Raw genomic sequence first — 24,302 nt, 5'->3', positions numbered from 1 at the left:
GGAGAAACTTGAGACCTCATGGTCATATAATTCACATTTTTTGGACCTGGCTTAAAGGGACAATTCAGTCAAAGAGAACATTAAAATTTCTATATATATCGGAAAAATACCAGTTCTAATTGAAATTAGAACAGTCGGTTTTACTGTGATATGCCAGAAAAGCCCATGATGGTGAAATGCGTGTGAAATGTTCAATCTTGCTCGCTGGCCGCCATTACACATTGTGGTCTAACATCTTGTATGCCGAACCCTGTCCCTTGCTCGTAGAGTAATGCTACTTTTGTCTGGAACTGCTCAAATCGCTCTGACAGTAGTGTGTTTACCATATTACAAATTGTACTTGCTTAATCGTATTGATCAACGATTTGTAATAACAACAGTATCAATTAAAATATTAAACAATGACGTGGAATTTGTTGATATTTTATGTCATATATTCCATAAGAAATGTAGAACATTACATTTATGCCTTATTTTGCATCTTGGTTATGTAAAAGAATTAGCCTGAGCTAATTGTCCCTTTAAGACTTTTCCATCTGTGAAGAGTATTTGATTCTATCAGTTCCAGGTTTCAGAAGAAGAATTTTAAAGTTTTAGCCTATTTGACCCCTTTTGGTCCCGCCCCTAAGGCCCCTGGGGGTTAGTCATCGAAAATTTGTTGATAGGATTCAATGGCCATTTCATACAGATAATTCTGATAACATTTGACTTATAATTTCCTATTACAAATGACCAAATAATGCTTAAAAATGTTTTTTCCTATATTAACTAATATAGTAAGTGTAGCCCCTTCCCTAGGAGGAAACCTGAGACCCCAGGGCCATTAAAATCACAATTCTTGTAAAGAGCCTTTATTTAAGTTAAAACCTTTTAATCTACATTGGCAAACAGGGTTGATGACTTAGTATCTGGTTCCATCAAATCTGTGAAGTCAGAAGGCGATTAGATTAGGTCAGCATGAGACTTTGTCCTTGCGCTTGTTTTTAAATAATGAAAATGCTCTTCGGAGTTAATAAAAACATAGAAATAAGTATCATATCAAGCAATGTTATAGGACCGTTCAAAACAGCTACACAAGCATGACAAAGTGTTTTTATCATATAAGTGGCCCGTTCAGCATTTCATACACATAGCAACATCACAAATATTGTCTTTGGGGAATAAAAAACGGCAAACACTATACAAAGTCTTTTTAATAGTATTGGTGTCAAACAGTTTATATCAGACATGGTTTCGCAAACTGTATTTTTGTAGGTGTTATACCTTAGACTATAGCGTTTAATGCAATAACCACACTATTCTTCTGAATCTTACTTTTTCGAAGTAACTGCAAAATGATGCTATTGTGTTATTTTGATAAAAAAACATACTCATTTTTTATTCATATCTGTTAGAGATATAATTGAGAAAACGAGGTTTAGGTATTTAATCAATATTTGCACAATCGTATGCCTTTATAAAAATATAAAAGGTTGGTAGTATTTCCTTACTTTTGCCTTCAGCGTAAAACCTCAGAAATCCTTCCCATGATCCATGGAAATCAGTCTTTGTTAACTTCTGTAGGAATAAGAACAAAGAAACGGCTACATCCTTAGGATTCCTGGAAACAACAAACGCCTTTCCTTTCCCTTCCCTGACCTGGCGAGGAAGTCTGTCAAAGGTCATGTGAGAGGCAAAAAGTCTGGGAGATGGTAGCTTGTCTAACATATCAATGTCGTTGTATTCCAAGAAATGTGGCGATCCAATGTAGGTAGATTTTCCAGAACGTAACATACTGGCAATCGTGAACACCCAATGTGTTCCTGTAAATAACAGGATACATTGTTGGCAGATAATTAGGTCAATAAACATTTCTATTACATATTTTCAGTTTACACTGACATGGACTCAATAACCATGCTATCTAGTATTATCATTATCAGTGCATAATGTTAGCACAACACGCGCGGCGATTCTATTGCTACGTGAATAGTCGATGGCGTAGAAAGGTAGGGTCATTGCCCTACTTTTGGCGGGAACATATGAATGACTCGAGGTTCAGTCGAATTCGTTGACGATGACGGGAGAGAAAAAACTATGGGTATTTTAATAAAACATATGCAACTGCCGCGGGAAAAAACAATATTCATTTACTTGAAAAACTGTAAATATAAGGAATATATGTTTATTTTATTGAGGTTATGATGGTATAATGATAATGGAGCCCATGTAAATTTCATGTAACCCGGCGAATTTACACGTGCTTCATTATCATTATACCCTCATAACCTCAACAAAATAAACATCTATTTCTTAAATAATTCACTATATCAGCCCAAGGAAAAATGGCGTCGCCGTTTGTGACTTTGCTTCTAATTGGCTGAAATGACGGCGTAATGATTTCATAAACAAAAGAGTCCCAAAATGAATTTGGAGTATTGAAGAGATTATCTTTAGTAAATTGAATTATAAGGATTAATTTGAATATTTTTTATGTTATGGAGATATAACACAAAAATCTGAGTGCACTCTCATCATAAATCGCGAAACAAACCGCGAATGAATAATTTTTTATGTTATGGAGATATAACACAAAAATCTGAGTGTACTCTCATTATTAAGAGAATACTCATATTTTTGTGCTATATCTCTATAACATAAAAAATTATACAAATTAATCCTTAAAGATCCTAAAATATTTCACATTTTCAAATAAATTTCTGTTTCTTTTATAATTACAATGTACATGTATATGATATAAATAGGATGATCGGATCAACCACAAAACCACCCTAAAATCTTGATACAAATATAGAGTATCCATACCTGACTTTGGGTAGGACATTATAAAGGTGTCATCGTCCCGGACCTCCATGGCTTCCACCTTTTCCAAGTGATCCTTGATATTTCCAGGGATGAGACTAACATAAAGTTTGCCTTCATATTTCTTTGTTTTCAGATGTGTACCGTCCGGATCTGTTTCTTCTACCCACTCACACATCGTAAAGGTTTTGATATATCTCGTATGTATTGCTACTGAATGTCTTCTAAATAGTGACTACATCAACATATAACTGTGTGACCTCTTATCTAATCTATAAAGTGTCAGAGTTTGAGGGTACATGACCTCACATGTCGTACGGTAAAAAATGTATATGTGTATCATCAGGTCATTGTCGGAGGACAAATTGGGTCATCAACACCTAAAGGCAATACTATGTCGTTGTAGATAACCTGGCCGCAATGTATATACAGACTATAATCCAACTCACTGACTGAACGCGATATGCTGAAATCACTCTTTGTAGTTTGTCTCTATGTAATTTCCTTACCTGGAACTGAAGTTGGAGAGTAACAAACGACATTTTTTTATCATTTAAGTTATGTTCAAGTACTTGTAACTTAAGATGTGAAACATACGATGGCCGATAGCAGCTTGACACAAAATGTATAGTAAAGGTAAATGTGTCACGCTTGTTGAACAGCAATTTAGATGACACAATATAATCTCAAGTTAAGGTAATGTGTTACCGATAATTTGTACAGTAAACCAAGCATGACACAAAATATCTCTAGTAAAGTTTTATGTGTGACGATAATTTGTTTACAGTAAACAGCATTGACGACAAAAATCTCTAGTTAAATGTAAATGGTATTGTACCGGTCTTAACTTGTACAGTAAACCAGTCAATGACATAAAAATTGCTCTAGTAAAGTAATTGTGTACCGATAATTTGTACAGTAAACAGCAAATCTGGCGACACAAAAATCTCTCAGTAAACTGTCCCTTATGTGTACCGATAATTTGTACAGTAAACAGGCATTGACACAAAAACTCTCTAGTTAAAGTAAATGTCGTACCGTTAACTTGTACAGTATTACAGCATGACACAAAAAATCTCTAGTAAAGTTCAATGTGTACCGATAACTTGTACAGTATAAACAGCATGACATACAAAAAAAATCTCTAGTAAAAGTAAATGGTGGTCACGATAATTCTGTACAGTAAACAGCAATGACACATAATTCTATAGTAAAAGCTAAATGTGTACTGTACGATTTATTTGTTCAGTAAACAGCCATGTTACAACAAATCTCTTAGTAAGTAAAATGTGCTGTACCGATAATTTTGCCCACAGTAAACAGCAAGACACAAAATCTCTAGTAAAGTAAAATGTGTTATGTACCGGATAAATTGTACAGTAAACAGCAAGACACAAAACTCTCTCTAAGTGGGGGAGTAAATGTGTACCGATAATTTGATACAGTAAACACATGACACAAAAATCTCTAGTAAAGTAAATGTGTACCGATAATTTGTACCATAAACAGCATGACACAAAAATCTCTAGTAAAGTAAATGTGTACCGATAATTTGTACAGTAAACAGCATGACACAAAAATCTCTAGTAAAGTAAATGTGTACCGATAAATTGTACAGTAAACAGCAAAACACAAAAATCTCTAGTAAAGTAAATGTGTACAGATAATTTGTACAGTAAACAGCATGACACAAAAATCTCTAGTAAAGTAAATGCGTACCGATAAATTTGTACAGTAAAAGCAAAACACAAAAATCTCTAGTAAAGTAAATGTGTACCGATAAATGGATACAGTAAACAGCAAAACACAAAAATCTCTAGTAAAGTAAATTGTGTACCGATAATTTGTACAGTAAACAGCATGACACAAAAATCTCTAGTAAAGTAAATGTGTACCGATAAATTGTACAGTAAACAGCAAGACACAAAAATCTCTAGTAAATTGAATATGTACCGGATAATTTGCCACAGTAAAAACAGCATGACACATAAAAATCTCTAGTAAAGTTAATGTGTACCGATTAATTTGTACAGTAAACACAAGCATGACACAAAAATCTCTAGTAAAGTAAATGTGTACCGATAAATTGTACAGTAAAAAATCAGCAGCAAAACACAAAAATCTCTAGTAAAGTAAATGAATATTGTACCGATAATTTGTTACAGTAAACAGCATGACACAAAAATCTCTAGTAATGTAAATGTGTACCGATAATTGTACAGTAAACAGCATGACACAAAAATCTCTAGTAAAGTAAAGTGTGTACCGATATATTTGTACAGTAAACAGCATGACACAAAAATCAGTAAAGTAAATGTGTCACGACATAACATAATGACACAAAAAAGTAAATGTGTACTCTAAACAGTAAAGTAAATGTGTACCGATGTGTACCGATAATTTTAGTACAGTAAACAGTTCATGCATGACACAAAAATCTCTAGTAAAGTGTAAAATGTGTACCGATAACATTGTACAGTAAACAGCAAAATTGTACAAAAGCAATCTCTAGTAAAGTAAATGTGTACAGATAATTTGTACAGTAAACAGCATGACACAAAAATCTCTAGTAAAGTAAATGCGTACCGATAATTTGTACAGTAAAACAGCAAAACACAAAAATCTCTAGTAAAGTAAATGTGTACGATAAATTGTACAGTAAACAGCAAAACACAAAAATCTCTAGTAAAGTAAAAATGTGTACCGATAATTTGTACAGTAAACAGCATGACACAAAAATCTCTAGTAAAGTAAATGTGTACCGATAAATTGTACAGTAAACAGCAAGACACAAAAATCTCTAGTAAATTGAATATGTACCGATAATTTGTACAGTAAACAGCATGACACAAAAATCTCTAGTAAAGTAAATGTGTACCGATAATTTGTACAGTAAACAGCATGACACAAAAATCTCTAGTAAAGTAAATGTGTACCGATAAATTGTACAGTAAACAGCAAAACACAAAAATCTCTAGTAAATTGAATATGTACCGATAATTTGTACAGTAAACAGCATGACACAAAAATCTCTAGTAAAGTAAATGTGTACCGATAATTGTACAGTAAACAGCATGACACAAAAATCTCTAGTAAAGTAAATGTGTACACGATATTTTGTACAGTAAACAGCATGACACAAAAATCTCTAGTAAAGTAAATGTGTCACGATATTTTGTACATAAACATAATGACACAAAAATCTCTAGTAAAGTAAATGTGTACCGATAATTGTACAGTAAACAGCATGACACAAAAATCTCTAGTAAAGTAAATGTGTCACGATATTTTGTACAGTAAACAGCATGACACAAAAATCTCTAGTAAAGTAAATGTGTCACGATATTTTGTACATAACATAATGACACAAAAAATCTCTCCAAATGAAAATATGTCACGCTGTTCTCTCGTGTAATAGGAGATAGGTAATCAAGAATGTCATTTTGGGGAAAAGTGTCTGGTAGATCTGGTATTCCAGAATGGCAGACAAATAATGGGATGTTCTGCTGACTGAAGCTACAACACAACGATAGCAGTTTTTGTGTTCTAATAAAGCTGAAGGGATTCTACATACTTTTTGATAGGTCATTATAAATGCACACTTTCAAAATAGTTAAAAACAGCATTCCTAACTTTCACATCCTATCCTATCTATTATGATATTGAACATTAAGATATATGCTATAACATGTTTGATTAAAACAATCACGCATTGACAGATTTGATTACATAATTTATTTATGAATATGCTCAAGCTTAATACATTATGGTATTTCCTGACAATTTGTGGACAGTTTATATGGATCCATAAAAATCAGACATAACTTTTTTTCCAGACAAGTTAATATGCAAGTAATATTGCGTTTTAGTAGAAAATACCAAGTAAATTTAATAACTACTTATTTTTTCTAATGGCGTTAAACAGAAGAACCTGACATTAAAAATGCTCTTTTCTATATGGAATTCATTCACCGTCAAAAATAGCAGGATGATTTACACTGTATTTGGTCTATTTCATTTATCTCTTTTATGTTTCGATGTTTTTTGATACAATACATTCGCTATTGGTATAAGACTCAAACAATCATTGGAAGTCGGTCCAAAATAGGGCCACTTCCGTCAGTACCAATAGCATATTTCATTGTCACGTCAATATGTATACCTGTTAATTGAAAAATCATTTAATGTATGGTCCCTTCAGCTTATGATAGAACACAAAAACGTCCTATCGTCGTGGTGTTGCGTCAGTACAGCTGTAGTATCCAAATATTTTTCGACCAGTCAGGAATACCTGACCTAATTCCGATGAAAAGACACTTCGTCCCAAAATGACATGTTTGATTACCTACACATTCCGGTCTCCTATTACATGAGAGATTTTTGTGTCATGCGCTGTAGCGTAAAATAAATTTGTATCAGGCAAGGATCGGGCGAGGCGAAGCCGAGCCTGATACATAAATATTTTAGACCCAATATTTTTTCCATATTCCATATAGATAAATAACAAACTGTGTAACGAATTTCAATGAAGTAACTGCAAAATGCATTATGTACTGAGTATGGAGACCAAAACGACTCAAAACGTATAACAATTTTCACCTCATTGACGACTCGAATGCGTTGACATGATCCATTTCTGTTAAATAATCCTAAATAAGTGTTGCCGATTTCGGTTTGCTTTGAAAGTGGTCTTCAGTGCTATCATTCAAACATTTTGTCTCCATCTCTTTTGAGTGCCGTCGTCGCGAAGCGAAACTTGACCCGCCCATCTTGTTGTGCTAATGAAGTTATGGTGCAAAGAACGATAACTCTATCGTCCAAACCCAATACGAGTTCTACTAGACCTGATACGAACTCTATATATTGGATATCACGTGACGTCATTTTAACCAATAGGAATACCAAGATTCATGTCTGAGGCAGGATAAAAACTAAGATATCTCACGGCATACACTTATACAGATTCCCTAACATATCCTTCGTATATATGCAGATATTCTATGTCATACGTAACAATGTATATGGCAGATAAATGAGTAAATGACCATTAAGTTAATTTGTTAGGTCTACAAATTCCATTTCCTTATATTTTGAACAATGTCGAATTTTCGAATTTTACCCTATTTTTTATATAGACCCCTAAATGAATATACATACATGTTAATGGATAAACTAAATGTTATACCAACCGTATACTAATGGGTGTATCTCTGAACGCCAACATTTTGGATTTACCTGTAGGGCAGTTTGTTGTGACAGTGGTTATAGTCTTTTTCCTAAAAGCAGACCCAATGCCAACAGGTAAATTTACCTGTAAAAGTTACCAGTGTTGATATCTAAATGTATATTGATTAATTTTTATTTCAACAAGTGTTCATATTTAATATCAGATACATATATACATAATATATGTTTCTGTTAATAGCTATGAAAATATAAAAAGTAGAATCTATGAATGAAATTAAATTAAATTCACAATGATTTTATTTCAAGAATTTTAAAGATTTCCTTGATATATCTAAAATCTCTGGTATAAATCTTGTTAGATTTTCAATAGATTGATACTTAAATCAAGCAAAATTCTTTGAAACTTATTTCACATGGAAGTAACTTTCCCATTCAGTAATATCAAAGAAAAAAATCCAATAAAGAATTATCCTATTTCAACTTAGTGTATCACTAATTTGGTTAAAAGTTTGAAATAATACAAGCCTTTTGCCTGTTGAAACGTGATATATTTCAACAAGGTCTTCCATATATGTCTGTTAAGTGACCTTATATACATATATAGTACATTTACATGTAACATCTGCGTTAATTACCTACAAAAGAGTAAGTGAATTTATGTCAAAAATGATTTCCAAATTTTAAAAATGTATTACTTGTACTTGACTGACCTTTTGAAGTTAACAGAACATACAATATATTTTGAAAGTTGCATTAGGATGCATCATTTATCATAACTATATAATTTTCCTGCTTTCTTATCCTAAGATGATATTTCTAGATCAGCGTGATGTTACATTATAATGTAAATGTATATCATTATAGCAAAAGAGCACCCATAATTAAACTGTTGTCCGTTAACAGCGCAGTAAAATGATATATTTTTGTGCATGTTAGAAATAACATATAAATTTCTTTCCTATGGTTGATTTTCGGCAAACATTATTACTACATTGTAGATACAAATTGGTATACATGTATGTACTATAATAGTAATCTTTAAACAGAAAAAATTAGAAAACTGTTAATTTGGTATTCTGAGCACTAAAAGTTTGCAACATTTTGAGAATTACAAGACCTACAACATTTCGACTTGAAATAATTTTGCCAGTATTGCAACATTAACATCTATAATATGTATTAAAATGAATATGGTTAAGACCCTAAGTAACAGTCTCCAATCTCATTTCATTTAGTATTTTTATATTATTAAGTGACTTCTAAAAATATTTTGTATCTAAAAAACATATAGAGCATTAAAAACCAATGATATATTATTACCAATGTTTATATAAACATCATATATGTGTGTTTGTGTCGGCTTCAATAGATTACCAACTTAAACTATAATCAACAGGTCAAAATTTCCGACAATATTAATTTAAACTTTTATGATATTGTTTTTCTCCACTCCACTTTCTAACCAAATACTTCAAGGTGTACGTCTATGCGATAAAAGAAATCATGCGCAACTATGCACGGTCACAAGAAATGAAAGTTGGCTAAGAATGTAGCCCTACGAGAACTCCTATGTCAATACAGAATACTGTTACAGAATATACACTGATCAAGAAACCTGTTTTTCTGATAAAATTGAGATATGATTTGTAAAAACATATTTCACCTGGAACTCAAAATGCATCGTTCTTAATAATCCACATGTAGCTCCATATTAATTCTTAGCATTTGCAATATTTATGATTTTATGTATATTAAAGGACAGATTATCTTTAATTAATAATTTACATTGTAATTGTATGGAATACATTGAAGGAATTATTTTCCAAAACCCACCAATGTTACCTATGATACTGATTGAAATACAGGTAAATCTGTGGTGACTTTACAGGTGAAATTAAAGACAGCTTATATGAAACAGTATATAATTGCCTTCCTATTGTTTCCTAAACAACACCTACCTATTGTTGATAAATATGTTGGCGTTCAGAGAACACCCCATACTAATGACTATACCAAACCGGAGTGTTGTGCGTACCAAACACGTACACTATAGTCATTACATGCTCACCAAACACCATCGATTATGGCTCAAAGGATGTATTTACGATAAATTTGAAGTGGTAGATCATTTTTGTTTTATCCTAATTCTTTATTCAACATCTTATCTTAATGACATACATCCGATATCTTGAGATATGTTCACACATATTTCTCAGTTTTGTACGGAAATAAAATCCAGGTTACATGTTTGGATCCAAAAACGGGAGACTTTATTCTCATTTCCACATACTATTGTGGGACAAATAAAATTTTTTCGCTTTCACTGTTCTTATTATTGATAATTTCGATAAACAAATGAAATGATATTGAGTTTTTGAAGCGGTTTACCATGTACCCCTATCATTTTTTGGGTACGATTTACCAAACAACCTATGCCGGATCCCGTTACAATACAGTTGTTTGATTGAAAGCAGGCGATCCGTCAGATAAAAAATATCTGTTATCCACACATATACTTTATATGCATGTAAGGTCAAACCATTAAATTAATAAACGAAATAAAAGAGAAAACAGAAAATAAAAGCCTTCGCATGTATCAATCAAAACTGGTCAGAGAGTAGTTTAAAAGCTGACCAACCAGTTTTCTCCGCATGAATGAATAGGCCAAGGGTCATTTAACTTGCAATTGGATGACAACTACATAATATATGTATTTCATTCATCGCCTACCGCACATATTTTCAACAACAGGAGGTCAAGCGAGCAGACAGCCTACATATCGGGGACAACTCTACTGTGTTATTATACGTTACTGTAAACACATATTCTAGATTATAGTAAATGTCACTTATAATATAACGCTGTGCCCAGACAACGCTGAGACCAGACAAACGTTAGCATTGATTTCACGAGGAAAGCCAGGACAGGAACTTCGACATGTGCGAGTGGGTTGAAGAATCGGATCCGGACGGTAGTACACTGAAAACTAAGAAGTATGACGGTAAACTGTACACCAGTATCATCCCAGGTAACATCAAGGACCATCTGGAAAGGCTGGACACCATGGAGGTCCGGGACGATGACATTTTTATAATGTCCTACCCGAAGTCAGGTACGTTAACTTGAACTATACCTCTGTACGTGTATGTTCGTTGTCAGGATGAAACTGGACCATGTATGCCAAAAACGCTGTTGGAAACTCATAATGGTATATTTATGAAGAAAAGATGTAATTATTAATTAACTAACATTTCATCACAGTGAATAGGAACACGTTTATATGGTCATTGAAATAAAATAAATATCATTAGATTATACTGCACGGTGCATTGTACATGTATGTCTCACAATATTATATACACATGTATAAGGCCAAAACATTTCTGTTTAGTACGATGGCCCATTCGAGCTCGAGCCTGTCAAATTACACTTATCCGATTAGATAAGTTGTACATTTATAAATTGACAAAGTGTACATGACCATTTACTCTGAAGTAGTTGTACATTTATAAATTGACAAAGTGTGCATGACCATTTACTTAGTAGTTGAATGACCATTTACGGTATTTAACCTATTGAGAAGTTTTTTGAAGATTTTTACTTAATTATATGACTGACGTTACCTTAAAGGTATGTCAGCTATATATATATTCAGATTCATCCTAGAAAGCAACAGGCCCGATATGAGGTATCTTGACTTAATTATTGACTATTACATGTATTAAAAAGTCGTTGTATATAGATAATTTAACCTATTTGACCTCTGTGACCTGAATGAAGGTCAAGGTCATACAACAGGTGACAACAACATGCAACATGCCCAATATCAGGTCTACGTCTATTGTCTAGATGTATTTTAATAATGTTAACCTATTTAACCCCAATGACTTTGAATGAAGGTCAAGGTCATTCATTTAAACAGGCTGGGTAATTAAACCTTCCTCTCAGCATGCGTGCTATAGACTCAATAGCAGACTTTAAGCGTCTTATTTATTGCTAAGAAGTCGTTTAAATTATTGAGCCTATTTTACCTCCTTGACATTGAATGAAGGTCAAAGTATTTATTGAATAAATGTGGTATCCTTTTATCACAACATGGTACAGGCGCAATATTAGCTCTCCAAGTCTCATTGTTACTGACAGCTTTTAACCTATTTGATTTATGTCACGTGCCTTTTCCGACTGTGAGATACAGGTAACAGCATGATCCGAGCTGTTACTGTAACAGTTACAAAATAACCCAAACATCCGAAATTGTTCCTGAATTGTTGCTTGGTAATTGAAAGAAAATCTTCATAAAAACACCGTAAAATAACATTGAAATACTGCGAGCACCTTATACAATGTATTGTGATTATGTAACGGTATCAAAAAAGCACGTGTTGCATTATTGTTTTCCAGGAACACATTGGGTGTTCACGATTGCCAGTATGTTACGTTCTGGAAAATCCACCTACATTGGATCTCCACATTTCTTGGACTACAACGACGTAGATGTCCTAGACAAATTACCATCACCAAGACTTTTTGCCTCTCACATGACCTTTGACCGACTTCCTCGCCAGGCCCGGGAAGGGAAGGGAAAAGTGTTTGTTGTCTCCAGGAATCCTAAGGATGTAGCTGTTTCCCTCTACATATTTTTCACGAAAATTAAATGCGCCAGATTTCACGGGAACGTGGGAAGGCTTTCTCAGGTTTTATACAAAGGGCACGAGTAAGTAGTGTTTGCTTGAATCAGACTAATCAGTAGATGCTATTTTGTGTTTCGACCAAGTGTTCCTGCATTTACAGTGCAATAAGTTTTTTTGTGGGTCGAAACATTCGCGATTTGGGCCATCGTCGGACACCCACGAGTCTAAGAATAACCGACGATGGATTCAGCGGTTATTGACATTCCGTGTTCAAGTTCAAGTGTTCATTTATAGCGAATATGTTTACACTATATCAATGTACAGCCACAATCGCAAAAATATCGTCCCCACGAAAATAACCGACATAACGGTATATCGCAATCAGTTAATTGTTTGTATTGATAAAACAGTTGAAAATAGCATTATATTAACAATATAATTGTTTTCTTTACAGTGTTGTACGGCTCCTGGTTCGATACCTTGTTTGACTGGGAAAAGATTAAGGCTTCCAACAGTCAAGATAATATCATGTACTTGGTTTACGAGGATATGAAAGAGGTAATATTTTACTTCACTGACTATGAACGTATTTATTTTAACGCAATAAAATTTATGGAAACTTTTGAATAAGTTAACGCAGTGATGAATTCGTAATAATAGCAATGATAACGTATGTAGAATATTTAAGTGTAGAATGTCAAGCACGAAAAGTGCTAAAATATGACTACCGCTTTTATATACCGCTAAATTTACAATATGTTAACAATTCAACACTCTAGTGTTTACAATATGTTAACAATTCAACACTATAGTGTTTACAATATGTTAACAATTCAACACTATAGTGTTTACAATATGTTAACAATTATACGCTCTAGTGTTTACAATATGTTAACAATTCAACGCTCTAGTGTTTACAATATGTTAACAATTCAACGCTCTAGTGTTTACAATATGTTAACAATTCCACGCTCTAGACTAAGTGTTTACAATATGTTAACAATTCCACGCTCTAGTGTTTACAATATGTTAACATTTCAACGCTCTAGTGTTTACAATATGTTAACAATTCCACGCTCTAGTGTTTACAATATGTTAACAAGTCCACGCTCTAGTGTTTACAATATGTTAACAATTCCACGCTCTAGTGTTTACAATATGTTAACAATTCAACGCTCTAGTGTTTACAATATGTTAACAATACAACGCTCTAGTGTTTACAATATGTTAACAATTCACGCTCTAGTGTTTACAATATGTTAACAATTAAACGCTCTAGTGTTTACAATATGTTAACAATTCAAACGCTCTAGTGTTTACAATATGTTAACAATTCAACGCTCTAGTGTTTACAATATGTTAACAATACAACGCTGTAGTGTTGACAATATGTTAACAAATTCAACACTCTAGTGTTTACAATATGTTAACAATTCAACGCTCTAGTGTTTACAATATGTTAACAATTAAACGCTCTAGTGTTTACAATATGTTAACAAATCAACGCTCTAGTTTTTGACTGTTGTATTACATATGTTTACATAGTTATTTGTCATTGATTAAATGAGCTCATATTTTATATGTGATTTGCGTAAATTGATATCTAAAGAATTCTTTTAACTTGATCGTACATTTACTTTGCTGATATACCACTATTTGACATTTATTTTTGTTTTTGTACTATTGGACTATCTATATTCAATTCTCACGTAACTAATCCAAATACAAAATGTAATAAGCTACATGTTAGCCACAGCGAATTACATGCAGTCGAATCCATAACGCACAATATATATACATGTATATATATACTGACTATGTAATTTCTCAAAACATGTACAGCAACATTGTAACAGTAAAAGTATTCTGTAGGGCAGTATAGATGAAAATAAATGATTTGTAAGAAACCTAATCAAATCAACACGCAACTGCATTTTTTTTGTGATTGCATAACTATTTGGTCCTATGGTCGCCATCTACTACCTGTTGGTACAAATGTACATCTGTATGACATTATGGACAACATTGACATCACAAAGCATTGATTTACCCATTTCTTAGGTAATCTGATATATATGTGAAATATTTTCTAGGACCTTCTTTCAAATGTCACAAAGATGGCGTCTTTCCTTGAAGTTTCGTATGATAAAGCCTTCCTGGAAGAAGTCACAGACAAGGTTGTACCTTCAAAATAATGGTGAAAACAATAATGGATGAAATAAAACCACAAGACCAGGAATATATACACAAAATGTCTGACGAAAAGAAATTGCCAATCTACAGGAAAGGTATGTGAAAAAATAATGAACTGTACCAAGACAGAACTGCATCACATGGGCTAAGTCCAACAAACATTAAAACAAAATCTTGTTTGCGATTGGACTGCACGAAGTTGGCATTTCTGTATATATTATTTTAATTTGTTCATAAATAACTTTACTTTGTGTACAGTTTAGATGATAAATATATTTCATTAATTGCACTATTATGTGAACTTACAAAAAGTTGAAATTACAACGTCTCTCTAGTAGACTTAAACATCCTTGCATGTATATAGAACCTTTAATTAGTGCTTTTGATGACATTCTCAAGTTAAACGGTTTGACAGCATTTGTATCTGCTTCGAAATAAAAAGGAATAGCAGTCCATACTCGCAGTGTATCAATATGAATGCTAGATCCGCTTGATCATAATTTTAATGCAATTCTTAACCCATCAGATTACCGATTGGCATCAACCCCAAACATGGAATGTACCTTGTTATTCAACCTTTTTAAATATAGAAATTAATCCATGATTGCTTTTCCTCTGTTTTTAATTGGACTGAGAAAATTTGTCTAGAATTGCTTTCGTACACTCAAACGCAAAATGTTCCCAATTAATTAAAATAGGTTTAATGTTATTGGGCTATTAGACGTTTTTCTGAATTGCCGTTTTCATTTCAGGTGAAGTTGGAGATTGGAAGAACCATTTTACTGTAGCACAAAGTGAAGACTTTCGACAAGATATACCGAGGAACAAATTGAGAAAACGCAAAATGTAAATTCAGATTCGTGTAGCATGTCTAATATGTCAGTCAAAATGTTGGAAATATATTAATTGGAATGCGATTATTTCGTCTCGTGTCCTTTTATCAGAGAAGATGCCTAATTAAAAACATATCTTACAAAGTAAAGTGGGGTCTTACAGCGGTTATTTTGTTTTTATAAGCGGATTAAAATCTAAATGTAAAACACGGTTATAAAAAACCAACAGGAATACTTTGTTTGTCTTTGTTACAAAAAGAGTACATCATACAGATATTGCGTTTCTAAATAGGAACATTGATGGAGGGTTAAAGCTACTAAGTCATAAAAAAACTTCAAAAAAAAACTTTTAAAAAAAATCCCATATCATCATGCATTACTGAGCATATTCGACCCAATACGCGCCCATGGCGCTTACAAAATTGATAAAATGTGGGAGCTTATACATTGTACATATGTTGAACCAAGGGTATTATTGTTGTAGAAAGTATGTCACAAATCAATCTGCAAAAGAAATCAAATTAAAGCAACGATTGGGTTTCATATTAATCAGTCTGCACTTAATTCTACATCGGTAAAAATGAGGAATACGGTTGTACAATTACACACATCGACAAATATGTTTATGAAGATAAGCCGAAAAACTGTATAATATGTTGGAGAAAGAACTGTATCGAGGCCCGTCAGAGCCGAGATCTGTTTCTCTCTCCTACATATTGTACAGTTTGAGGCTTATCTCTAACTTAAAACATCGTTGTGATGTCATCTATTGTTGTTTTTGTGCTTTAACTCCACGATTATGGGACCATTACCTGTAACTGTCCTATATGTTACCTTTTACTGTCTTGTATGTGACTCTAATGTAAGACAGTCACTTATAAGATAGTAAAAGGTAGCATATGGGATAGTTACACAATGAGGGTGAGTATATATGTCTCCGGTCGTAATCCCATAATTATGTTAACACACAACACACAAAACTGCCGGAATATTCCATATCTTTTAAATCCAAAGTACGAATAAAATCCCAAACAATGAATATGAAGAGAATTTAATCCTCTATTAATGCAGAATTAAAACTACACATCCACAGAATTTCTGTATATATCCCACATCAAGTTTTTCTCCCTTATTATGAATTCACCGTTTAAAAGCACTTATCTACAGCATTAACTCCAATATCCGCTTTCTGAAAACCTGTTTTTGTACACCACTTTTGATTTTAAATTTCCAAAACATCTACACTGTAGTTTTACACTTATTTTGATTTTGTTTTCAACAATATTTCAGAATTTCACCTAAATCCCATTGGCTTGTTGAATGAAATTGCACATGGTATAAATAAATCCAAAATTGTCCCTAGAAAGGTCGAAATTTTAAATCCTCTGAATTCAATGTAAGTTCTGGGGGCACCGACTGTTTTGAACTAGCCTGGAAAATCACTATTATATGCGATCATTTTAGCAAGACGCTTTCAAACAAACGCCTAAATTGCAAGGTCTAGTTTCATATGTCATTTCTTGACCCCATCAGACATTGGACAGAAATGTCCTTTTAGCAATAAAAGTCACTAAAGTCACCTTATTATATCGCTTAAATTAATGTAAGAAAGTAATATCCCTCGATCACTGTCGGTGGACATGGTTAAAGTGAATTTACAGATAGTTGTCCAACCCAAAAGCATGCTTCATGCATTCCATTCATGAATGCTATTCATCAACGTTATCTATATGTATGTAATAATGAAACTGTTGTAGCATAACGAGAAATTTATATACCGAGATATTACTTTACTAATCACAATTCTCGCAAAATGAAAGGAATGTTTACTATATATAATACAGCTCTATTAAGTAAAGTAAGTAGTTTTATTCAGAGAGTAATTAAGCTTCTTTAAACTACATGTATATAAGGAAATATATAGAATTTTTAGTTTCAATGTATCTAAATTTGTCTATTGATGACTGCGTCCATCTATGATTTCATTCAGGATGGAAATCCCTATTGTTTTTGTTCTGTTTTTTTCTTATTATTATTAGGGATTTCCATTCAGGATTATTGTGTAAGCCCAGTTTTATTTTGTGTGTAGGGATGTTGTGTATGTAGTTGTATGAATGTGATGAGATTACATTATGGGGCCAAAGGGGAGATCATTTTAACTCTAATTGCACGAATTATTTCCTTTGTCTTCATATAAGAAAAAGAGAATGAACGTGGACTTGGAACCAAATAGATGTGTGTTTTTAGTATTGTTATGATTAAAGAAATGTAGACTGAGTTCCCCTACCCAACCTCACGTCCATGACGCAGCTGTAGTTTCGTAAAAGATTCGGAATACATTTGAGGCGGAGGCAAAGAGTCAAATTAAAATTCAGATTTATATGTAAAAAATCTTCTCAAGATCCAGATAGAGCCAGAAACGTATATACATTTACTGAAACATTTACCTCACTATGAAATCTTATGCCCTAAAAAGGAGATTTCCACAATCTATTTTTTGGTTTTACTCTGTGTGATCTTTTTATCGTCCACAAGTACATGTGTATAGAAGTAAATTCCAAGGTTTGAAATATTGGAATATGACAATATGAAAATATCAATTACACATTTCCAAAACTTTTCAATTCAAATCCCATTAAAATTGGGAATTTGTTTTTCTCACCAGACTCCCGCTGATTGACTCATTCAATTGAACAGCACTGTTCGTTCGTCCTTGTGTGCAAATTGAAATCGTATATCGTGCGTGTCTGCCTGTCCATCCCTCCATTCATCATTCAGTCCGTCTGTCTGTCCATTCGTTTGTTCGTGTGTTTGTTTTGTTTGTCTATCTATCTGACTTAATGAAATATATCTCAAAGTATGTGCGTGCTGTACGCAGTTTGTGTCCTGTCATTTCGTACGAGCAGACAGATTATATATATAGACTGTCTATTGAGACGAAACAAAATGCCAACCACTTAGATCATACACGACATGTTGTCAAGCATTCAAATTAAACACGGCGGCGGTACCGCAACCGCATGTACATGTAGCTCACAACAGGCCTACACATTAAAAATAAAACCGGAAGCGATGGTGATTTGCTGCCGTTTACTCAACTAAATGTGTAGTCGGCGGCCATTACAAATGTGTGAAATAGAAGGGTCTCAGAAGTATTTCATTGTGCAGAGTTGTTTAATTTCACAAATGAGATATACCATGGGGGCAGCGGGGTATGGACGATGTATTAGAAATATGCCGCTGACGTAGCGTAGGCCAAATCTTTCCTACGATTTCACGTTTTAAGAGGTATCGCGAGCTAACTATTAGGCAAATACACATTTTAAAAGCCTTAATTAATAATATAGGCAGGTTTAGCGAACTGACACGCGCAGTGTTGCGTGTTAGTAATAACATAAAAATGGTTGTTAAAATGTGGCGGCTTCATTTCACATACATCACACAAAATGAGATTTCATTTAAAAATATAGTATATATTTTTAATATCCCATCATAGGCAGTGATCCGTTCAATAACACATGTATGTTTCATACGACAGGCAGCGATCCATTCAGTTGATTTTATTGTATCAGTCCCATAAAATTGTAATTTGAAACAAAATTTCAAAACTTAAAACCTTTTTAAGTGATAACATCAACTAAACCACAACTAGGTGCACTGTCTAGACAGTTTATGCGTCGAAGTCTAGATGAAGAGCTTTTTCAGGTAGTCCCTTCGACTACTTGAGATTTTACTGTGTATCTTTACAGCAGGCAAAAATACATTTCATGTATGTGTTATTTATGTGTATATTTATTTCATCGTAATGCGTTCAAACTTTCAACTTCTTCAGCGCTGTTTGTTCGTCCATGTGTGCAAATTGTGATCACCGTATCGTGTGTGTCCTTCCATCTGTCTGTCCATTAATTCATGTGTTCGTGTGTTTGTTTGTCTGAGTTAATAAAATCCTATCTGGAAGTATGTTCGTAGCATATGCAGTGTGTCCTGTCTGTAACCGGACGTGTGCACAGTCCGATAAAAAGACGGATGGAATGAAGGACTTTGATCACCGTGTTCAACCAGATACATTGTGTATGTAATCATTATATTCGTTCTTTCTCTCTTTTTTGTTCGTTTTTTATTTTCGTTCGATAGTTATTGTTTTCTTTCTTTCACTTCGGGCGTGCGTTTGTTCGTTCTTTCGACCGTTTATTGTTCGCTCATTAACAGATAAGTTTGATTTTATGCAAAGAGAAAATTATCATAAACGATCATCTGATCGATAACATGAATTATTTGCTGGATGGAAATCCCGTGTTTTGAATTATAGAATTATAGAATCTGTTTCATTTCTCTATTTTTTTCCCCGTAATTTGTGAGTTCGTAGGCTTTTATCATTTAATGTAGGTGTTGATTATAGATTATATGATTTGTGAATATAGACATTTGTCATATTAACTGTACAGGGTTTTAAATATTCAAATGTCGTCAATTTGAAAATGGCGAAAATATAGCCCTCCAAATATGGTCATTTCGTTCAATTTTTATCGTAAATTTTTACCGTTTGTATGAGATTTCCAATAAAATCTTTAGAAGATTGGATGTGAAAGACTAATTTCAAGGTCATACGATTCAAAATGGCGGAGATATAAACACTTCAATTGTCCTTTCGGCGATTTTATTTTGTACGTTTGGATGTTTTGTGTATGATGTAGTTGCACGAATGTGATGAGATTACATTATGTGCCAAAGGGAGATAACCGTCACTCTAATTGTACGAGTTTTTTCCCCACTGGTCGAATAGATCTTCATAAGAAAGGAGAATGAACGTGGAGTTGAAATCAAACACATCCCGTGTTTATGTCTTGTTGTAGAAGAATCAAGACATGTAGAGCGAGTTCCCCAACCCAACCTCACGTCCATGACACAACTGTAGTTTGGTAAAAGGCTTCAAGTACTACAAGTTTATTCAGAATATCTTTGTAAAGAAAATCAAAAGGTGCCTTAGAGGCGGGCCGTAGAGTCAAATTAAAATTCAGATTAAAAAAATATTAAAAAGATCTTATCATTACTTATTTCAATACATAGGTGGAAATCCCGTGTTCTGATCGCGATCAAAATCTAGTTATTATTCTTTTTGTTCCGTTTGACCTCTTGTTGCATAAGTACATATGTCATGAGTGAATAAAAAAATCTTGAAATCATATAACACAGGCAAAGGTAATTATATGTTGCCATTGTCTATATTGGATTTGTAATGGTTGATAAGAAATAAAAGTGTACTTTATTTACACAAAGACTTGCTATGTTTTAATCTCAGTTATCTGGTTTTGATTCAGAAAAGAAAGCAAGAGGCCCAGTGGGCCTGTATCGCTCATCTGGTTTGTAATGCCAAGTAATGTTCTGAATACAGGTTCATTGTTTCTATTCTGAAGGAATTTGAATATTTACCTCTAATTCCCCTATTGGACCCGCCCCTCCTGCCCCCAAGAGGTCAGAGCCAACGATTTATACAAGGTTCTGTCCCCTTCCCCCAAAGGATGTTTGTTGCCAAATTTGGTCAGATTCTAAGCAGAACTCTAGGTCACGTAGCGATTTAGAAGGATTTACCTCTATTTTCCCTATTGGGGCCCCGCCTCTTCCTGCCCCCTCAGGGTCAGAGCCAAAATTTATACAAGTTCTGTTCAACTTTCGCCAAGGATGTTTTGTGGCCAAATTTGGTTACAATCCATAGAGAACTCTAGGACAAGTAGCGATTTTATAGGATATGCCCTCTATTTCACATATTGGGCCCCCGCCCCTCCAGCCCCCGAGGGACCAGAGCCCAAAATTTATTCCAAGTCAGTCTGTTCCCGTTCCCCCAAGGATGTGTTGTGGCCAAATTTGGTTACAATTCCATGCAGAACACTAAGACCAGTACATGTAGCGATTGATAAGATTTACCTCTATTTTCCCCTATTGGGCCCGCACTCTCCTCCTCCCCCTGGGGGTCAGATCCAAACATATTACCAAGTTCTGTTTTCTCCCGTATACCCCTTCCTACACGCCTTCTGGTGGGTGTGGTGGGTGGGGTGGTTAGAGCCAAAATTTATACAACACTATCTCTTCCCCAAGGACAATTTCGTGGTAGCAATTTTACAATAGAATCTCTTACGAAAACTAATTCCTAACGACTATAGCGATTTAAAGCCCCTTTCCTGTCTCCCCCCTGTAGGACCAGCAACCTGCTTACTCGCCTACGTCAGAGCCAAAGTTATACAAACTCAGTTCTTATTCTCCCAAGGATATTTCTTCTCTCTGATCTTGGCCAAATTTGTTCTACATTGCCATGCAGAACTCTTTATTATCCTAGATAGCGAATTAATAAGGATTTATCCTCTATTATCTCCGCTATTGGATGCCTCGCACTCTCCTGCCAGCCCCCCGGGGTATCTCGAGTTCCTCAAAAGTTTATTCAAGATCTATCTGTTTCTTCCCTCTTCACCCACTATACTCGTTGTTTTCTTTTGAGGCCAAATTTGGTTACATTCCATGATCATATATTTTAACAACGCTAGTCTAGCGTTTTAAATGGTATACATCTCTACATTTCCCCTATTCGGGCTCCCCCGAGCCTCTCTCTCATGCCCCCTAGGGTGTATCAGAGCCAAAATTTATACAAGTTCTATTTCTCCTCTATTCTCCCCCAACAGATCATGTTATGGTCCTAAATTTGGTTACATTCCATGTAGATAACTCTATGACACTAGTCAGCGATTTAAAAGGAGTTTTACCTCTATTTACCCATATTTGGCTGGGGGCCCCGCCCCACATCCTGCCCCCTAGAGGGGGGTCATAGCTCAAAAATTATACAAGTTCTGAGTTCCACCTTCCCCCAAGGAATGATTTGTTGGCAAAATTTTAGTTACAATCCATTTCTAGAACTCTATGACTTACGGTAGTCGATTTATAAGGATTTACCTCTATTTCCCTATTTGGCCTCCACGCCCTTCCTAGCCCCCGGGGGGTCAGAGCCCTCAAAATTTATTAATACAAACTCTATTCCCCTTCTCCCAAGGAATGTTTCTGGCCAAAATTTGGTTACATTCCATGCAGAACGTCTATGACTAGTAGCAATTTAAAAGGATTTACCTCTATTTCCCCTATTTGGCCCCGCCCTTCCTAAAACCCCCGGCGGTCAGAGCCAAAATTTATCTAGGACTAGTAGCAATTTAAAGGATTTATCTCTATTTCCCCTATTGGGCCCTAACCTCCTGCCCCGGTGATGAGAGCCAAAATTCATACAAACTCTATTCCCAAGGATGTTTCTGGCCAAATTTGGTTACATTCCATGCAGAACTCTATGACTAGTAGCCATTTAAAGGAAATGTTGACTGACAGACAGACGGACGGACGACGGGCGACGCGCCATGACACAAACTAACTGGCCCTTCGGGCCAGGTGAGCTTAAAATCTAAAAATTCTACTGTCGATAAATATGCATATAAACGTTCCTGGGGAAGCAAAATACTTCTTCTCGTACATTTATTCCGATTTCATTATGTGTTCACACAATAAAGCACAGTCAATTACTTCGCAGCATGTGAATTACATGTACATGTAATTCCTAGGCATACATAATTCACGCTTAACAAAAAGGACTGCTATGATGCACAATGATACTTTGAAAGATAAGGAAGACCGTCGTTGTCTACGAATTCACTCCAAACTTTGTGGACATGCGTCTTGTATATCTACTCTTACTAGTTCTAGTGTACATGTATGTCATTGTAAAAGCGGTTTTGATTAATTATACTTCAAATCTATGCCCTACAAATTTAACTACACAATTTTGTTCCTGTATCTATCACAATAAACTATTTATAAACCCTGGTGCTACATTGCCGACAAATGATAATTTTTAGCTTTTAAAATCAGGAGCAGACGAATTAGTATATTTCCCCTCAGTAGCAAAAGTTACTTAATTTACACTTTAACCATTATTGAAAAATTTGAGCTTATTGAAGTATTTAAAATAATTAATTGCATCCTGAAAACAATCATGGCATTATGCCCTATATGGAATTATGAACCGATTGTACAGACAACAAAAGCAAAACAAATTATCTTACACATTGTGTGTATTGTTTAGACATATATACATAATATGATGTGTGTACAATAAGGCATCAATTATAGTCCAAATGATTAAATATTGTTTATAATACGTCGGCGGCGAGGCATAAATCTTTAAAAATTTTAGATATTAATACAAAATATATATTTTGATCATTATAAGTCATTTCTCAAGACTGAATTTATAGCACACAATTATTAAATAATATCAATATTAAAATATGAATATCACTCATTTGAAATCTTAAACCCAAATTCACTGGTCATCAAAAGTCTAATTAGACAACTACACAAACATGTATTACTAACTAGTATCGCACATGCCATACTCCTTAAACAAGAGGCCCAGAGGGCCTGTCATCGCTCACCTGGTTTGTAATGCCTAGGGAATGTTCTGATTACAAGTTCATTGTTTCTTTTCTGAAAGGATTTGAATATTTACCTCTAATTCCCCTATTGGGCCCCACTCTTTACTGCCTCAGGGTGTCAAAGCAAAATTTATACAAATTCTGTTAACCCCAAGGATATTTTCTGGCCAAATTTGGTTACAATCCAAGCAGAA

General features: G+C 34.2%; 1 protein-coding gene and 1 pseudogene across 1 annotated transcript; one reads left to right on the top strand and one right to left on the bottom strand.

Moving 5' to 3' along the window:
• Positions 1–870: 870 nt before the first annotated feature.
• LOC138330561 (amine sulfotransferase-like) lies at positions 871–3,291 on the bottom strand. Its single transcript, XM_069278124.1, has 3 exons — positions 2,806–3,291; positions 1,491–1,802; positions 871–923 (listed from the first exon to the last, which is right to left on the bottom strand). Exons 1-3 carry the CDS (start codon positions 2,978–2,980, stop codon positions 871–873), a joined length of 540 nt encoding a protein of 179 aa, XP_069134225.1. The 5' UTR covers positions 2,981–3,291.
• Positions 3,292–10,652: 7,361 nt separating this feature from the next.
• Positions 10,653–15,722, top strand: LOC138330847 (amine sulfotransferase-like; annotated as a pseudogene).
• Positions 15,723–24,302: the final 8,580 nt, after the last annotated feature.

This window comes from Argopecten irradians, chromosome 9, assembly GCF_041381155.1.
Source record: "Argopecten irradians isolate NY chromosome 9, Ai_NY, whole genome shotgun sequence".
Taxonomy (NCBI): Eukaryota; Metazoa; Mollusca; class Bivalvia; order Pectinida; family Pectinidae; genus Argopecten; species Argopecten irradians.
Note: the sequence above shows the minus strand (reverse complement) of the source record. Positions and strands in the feature narration are given on the sequence as shown.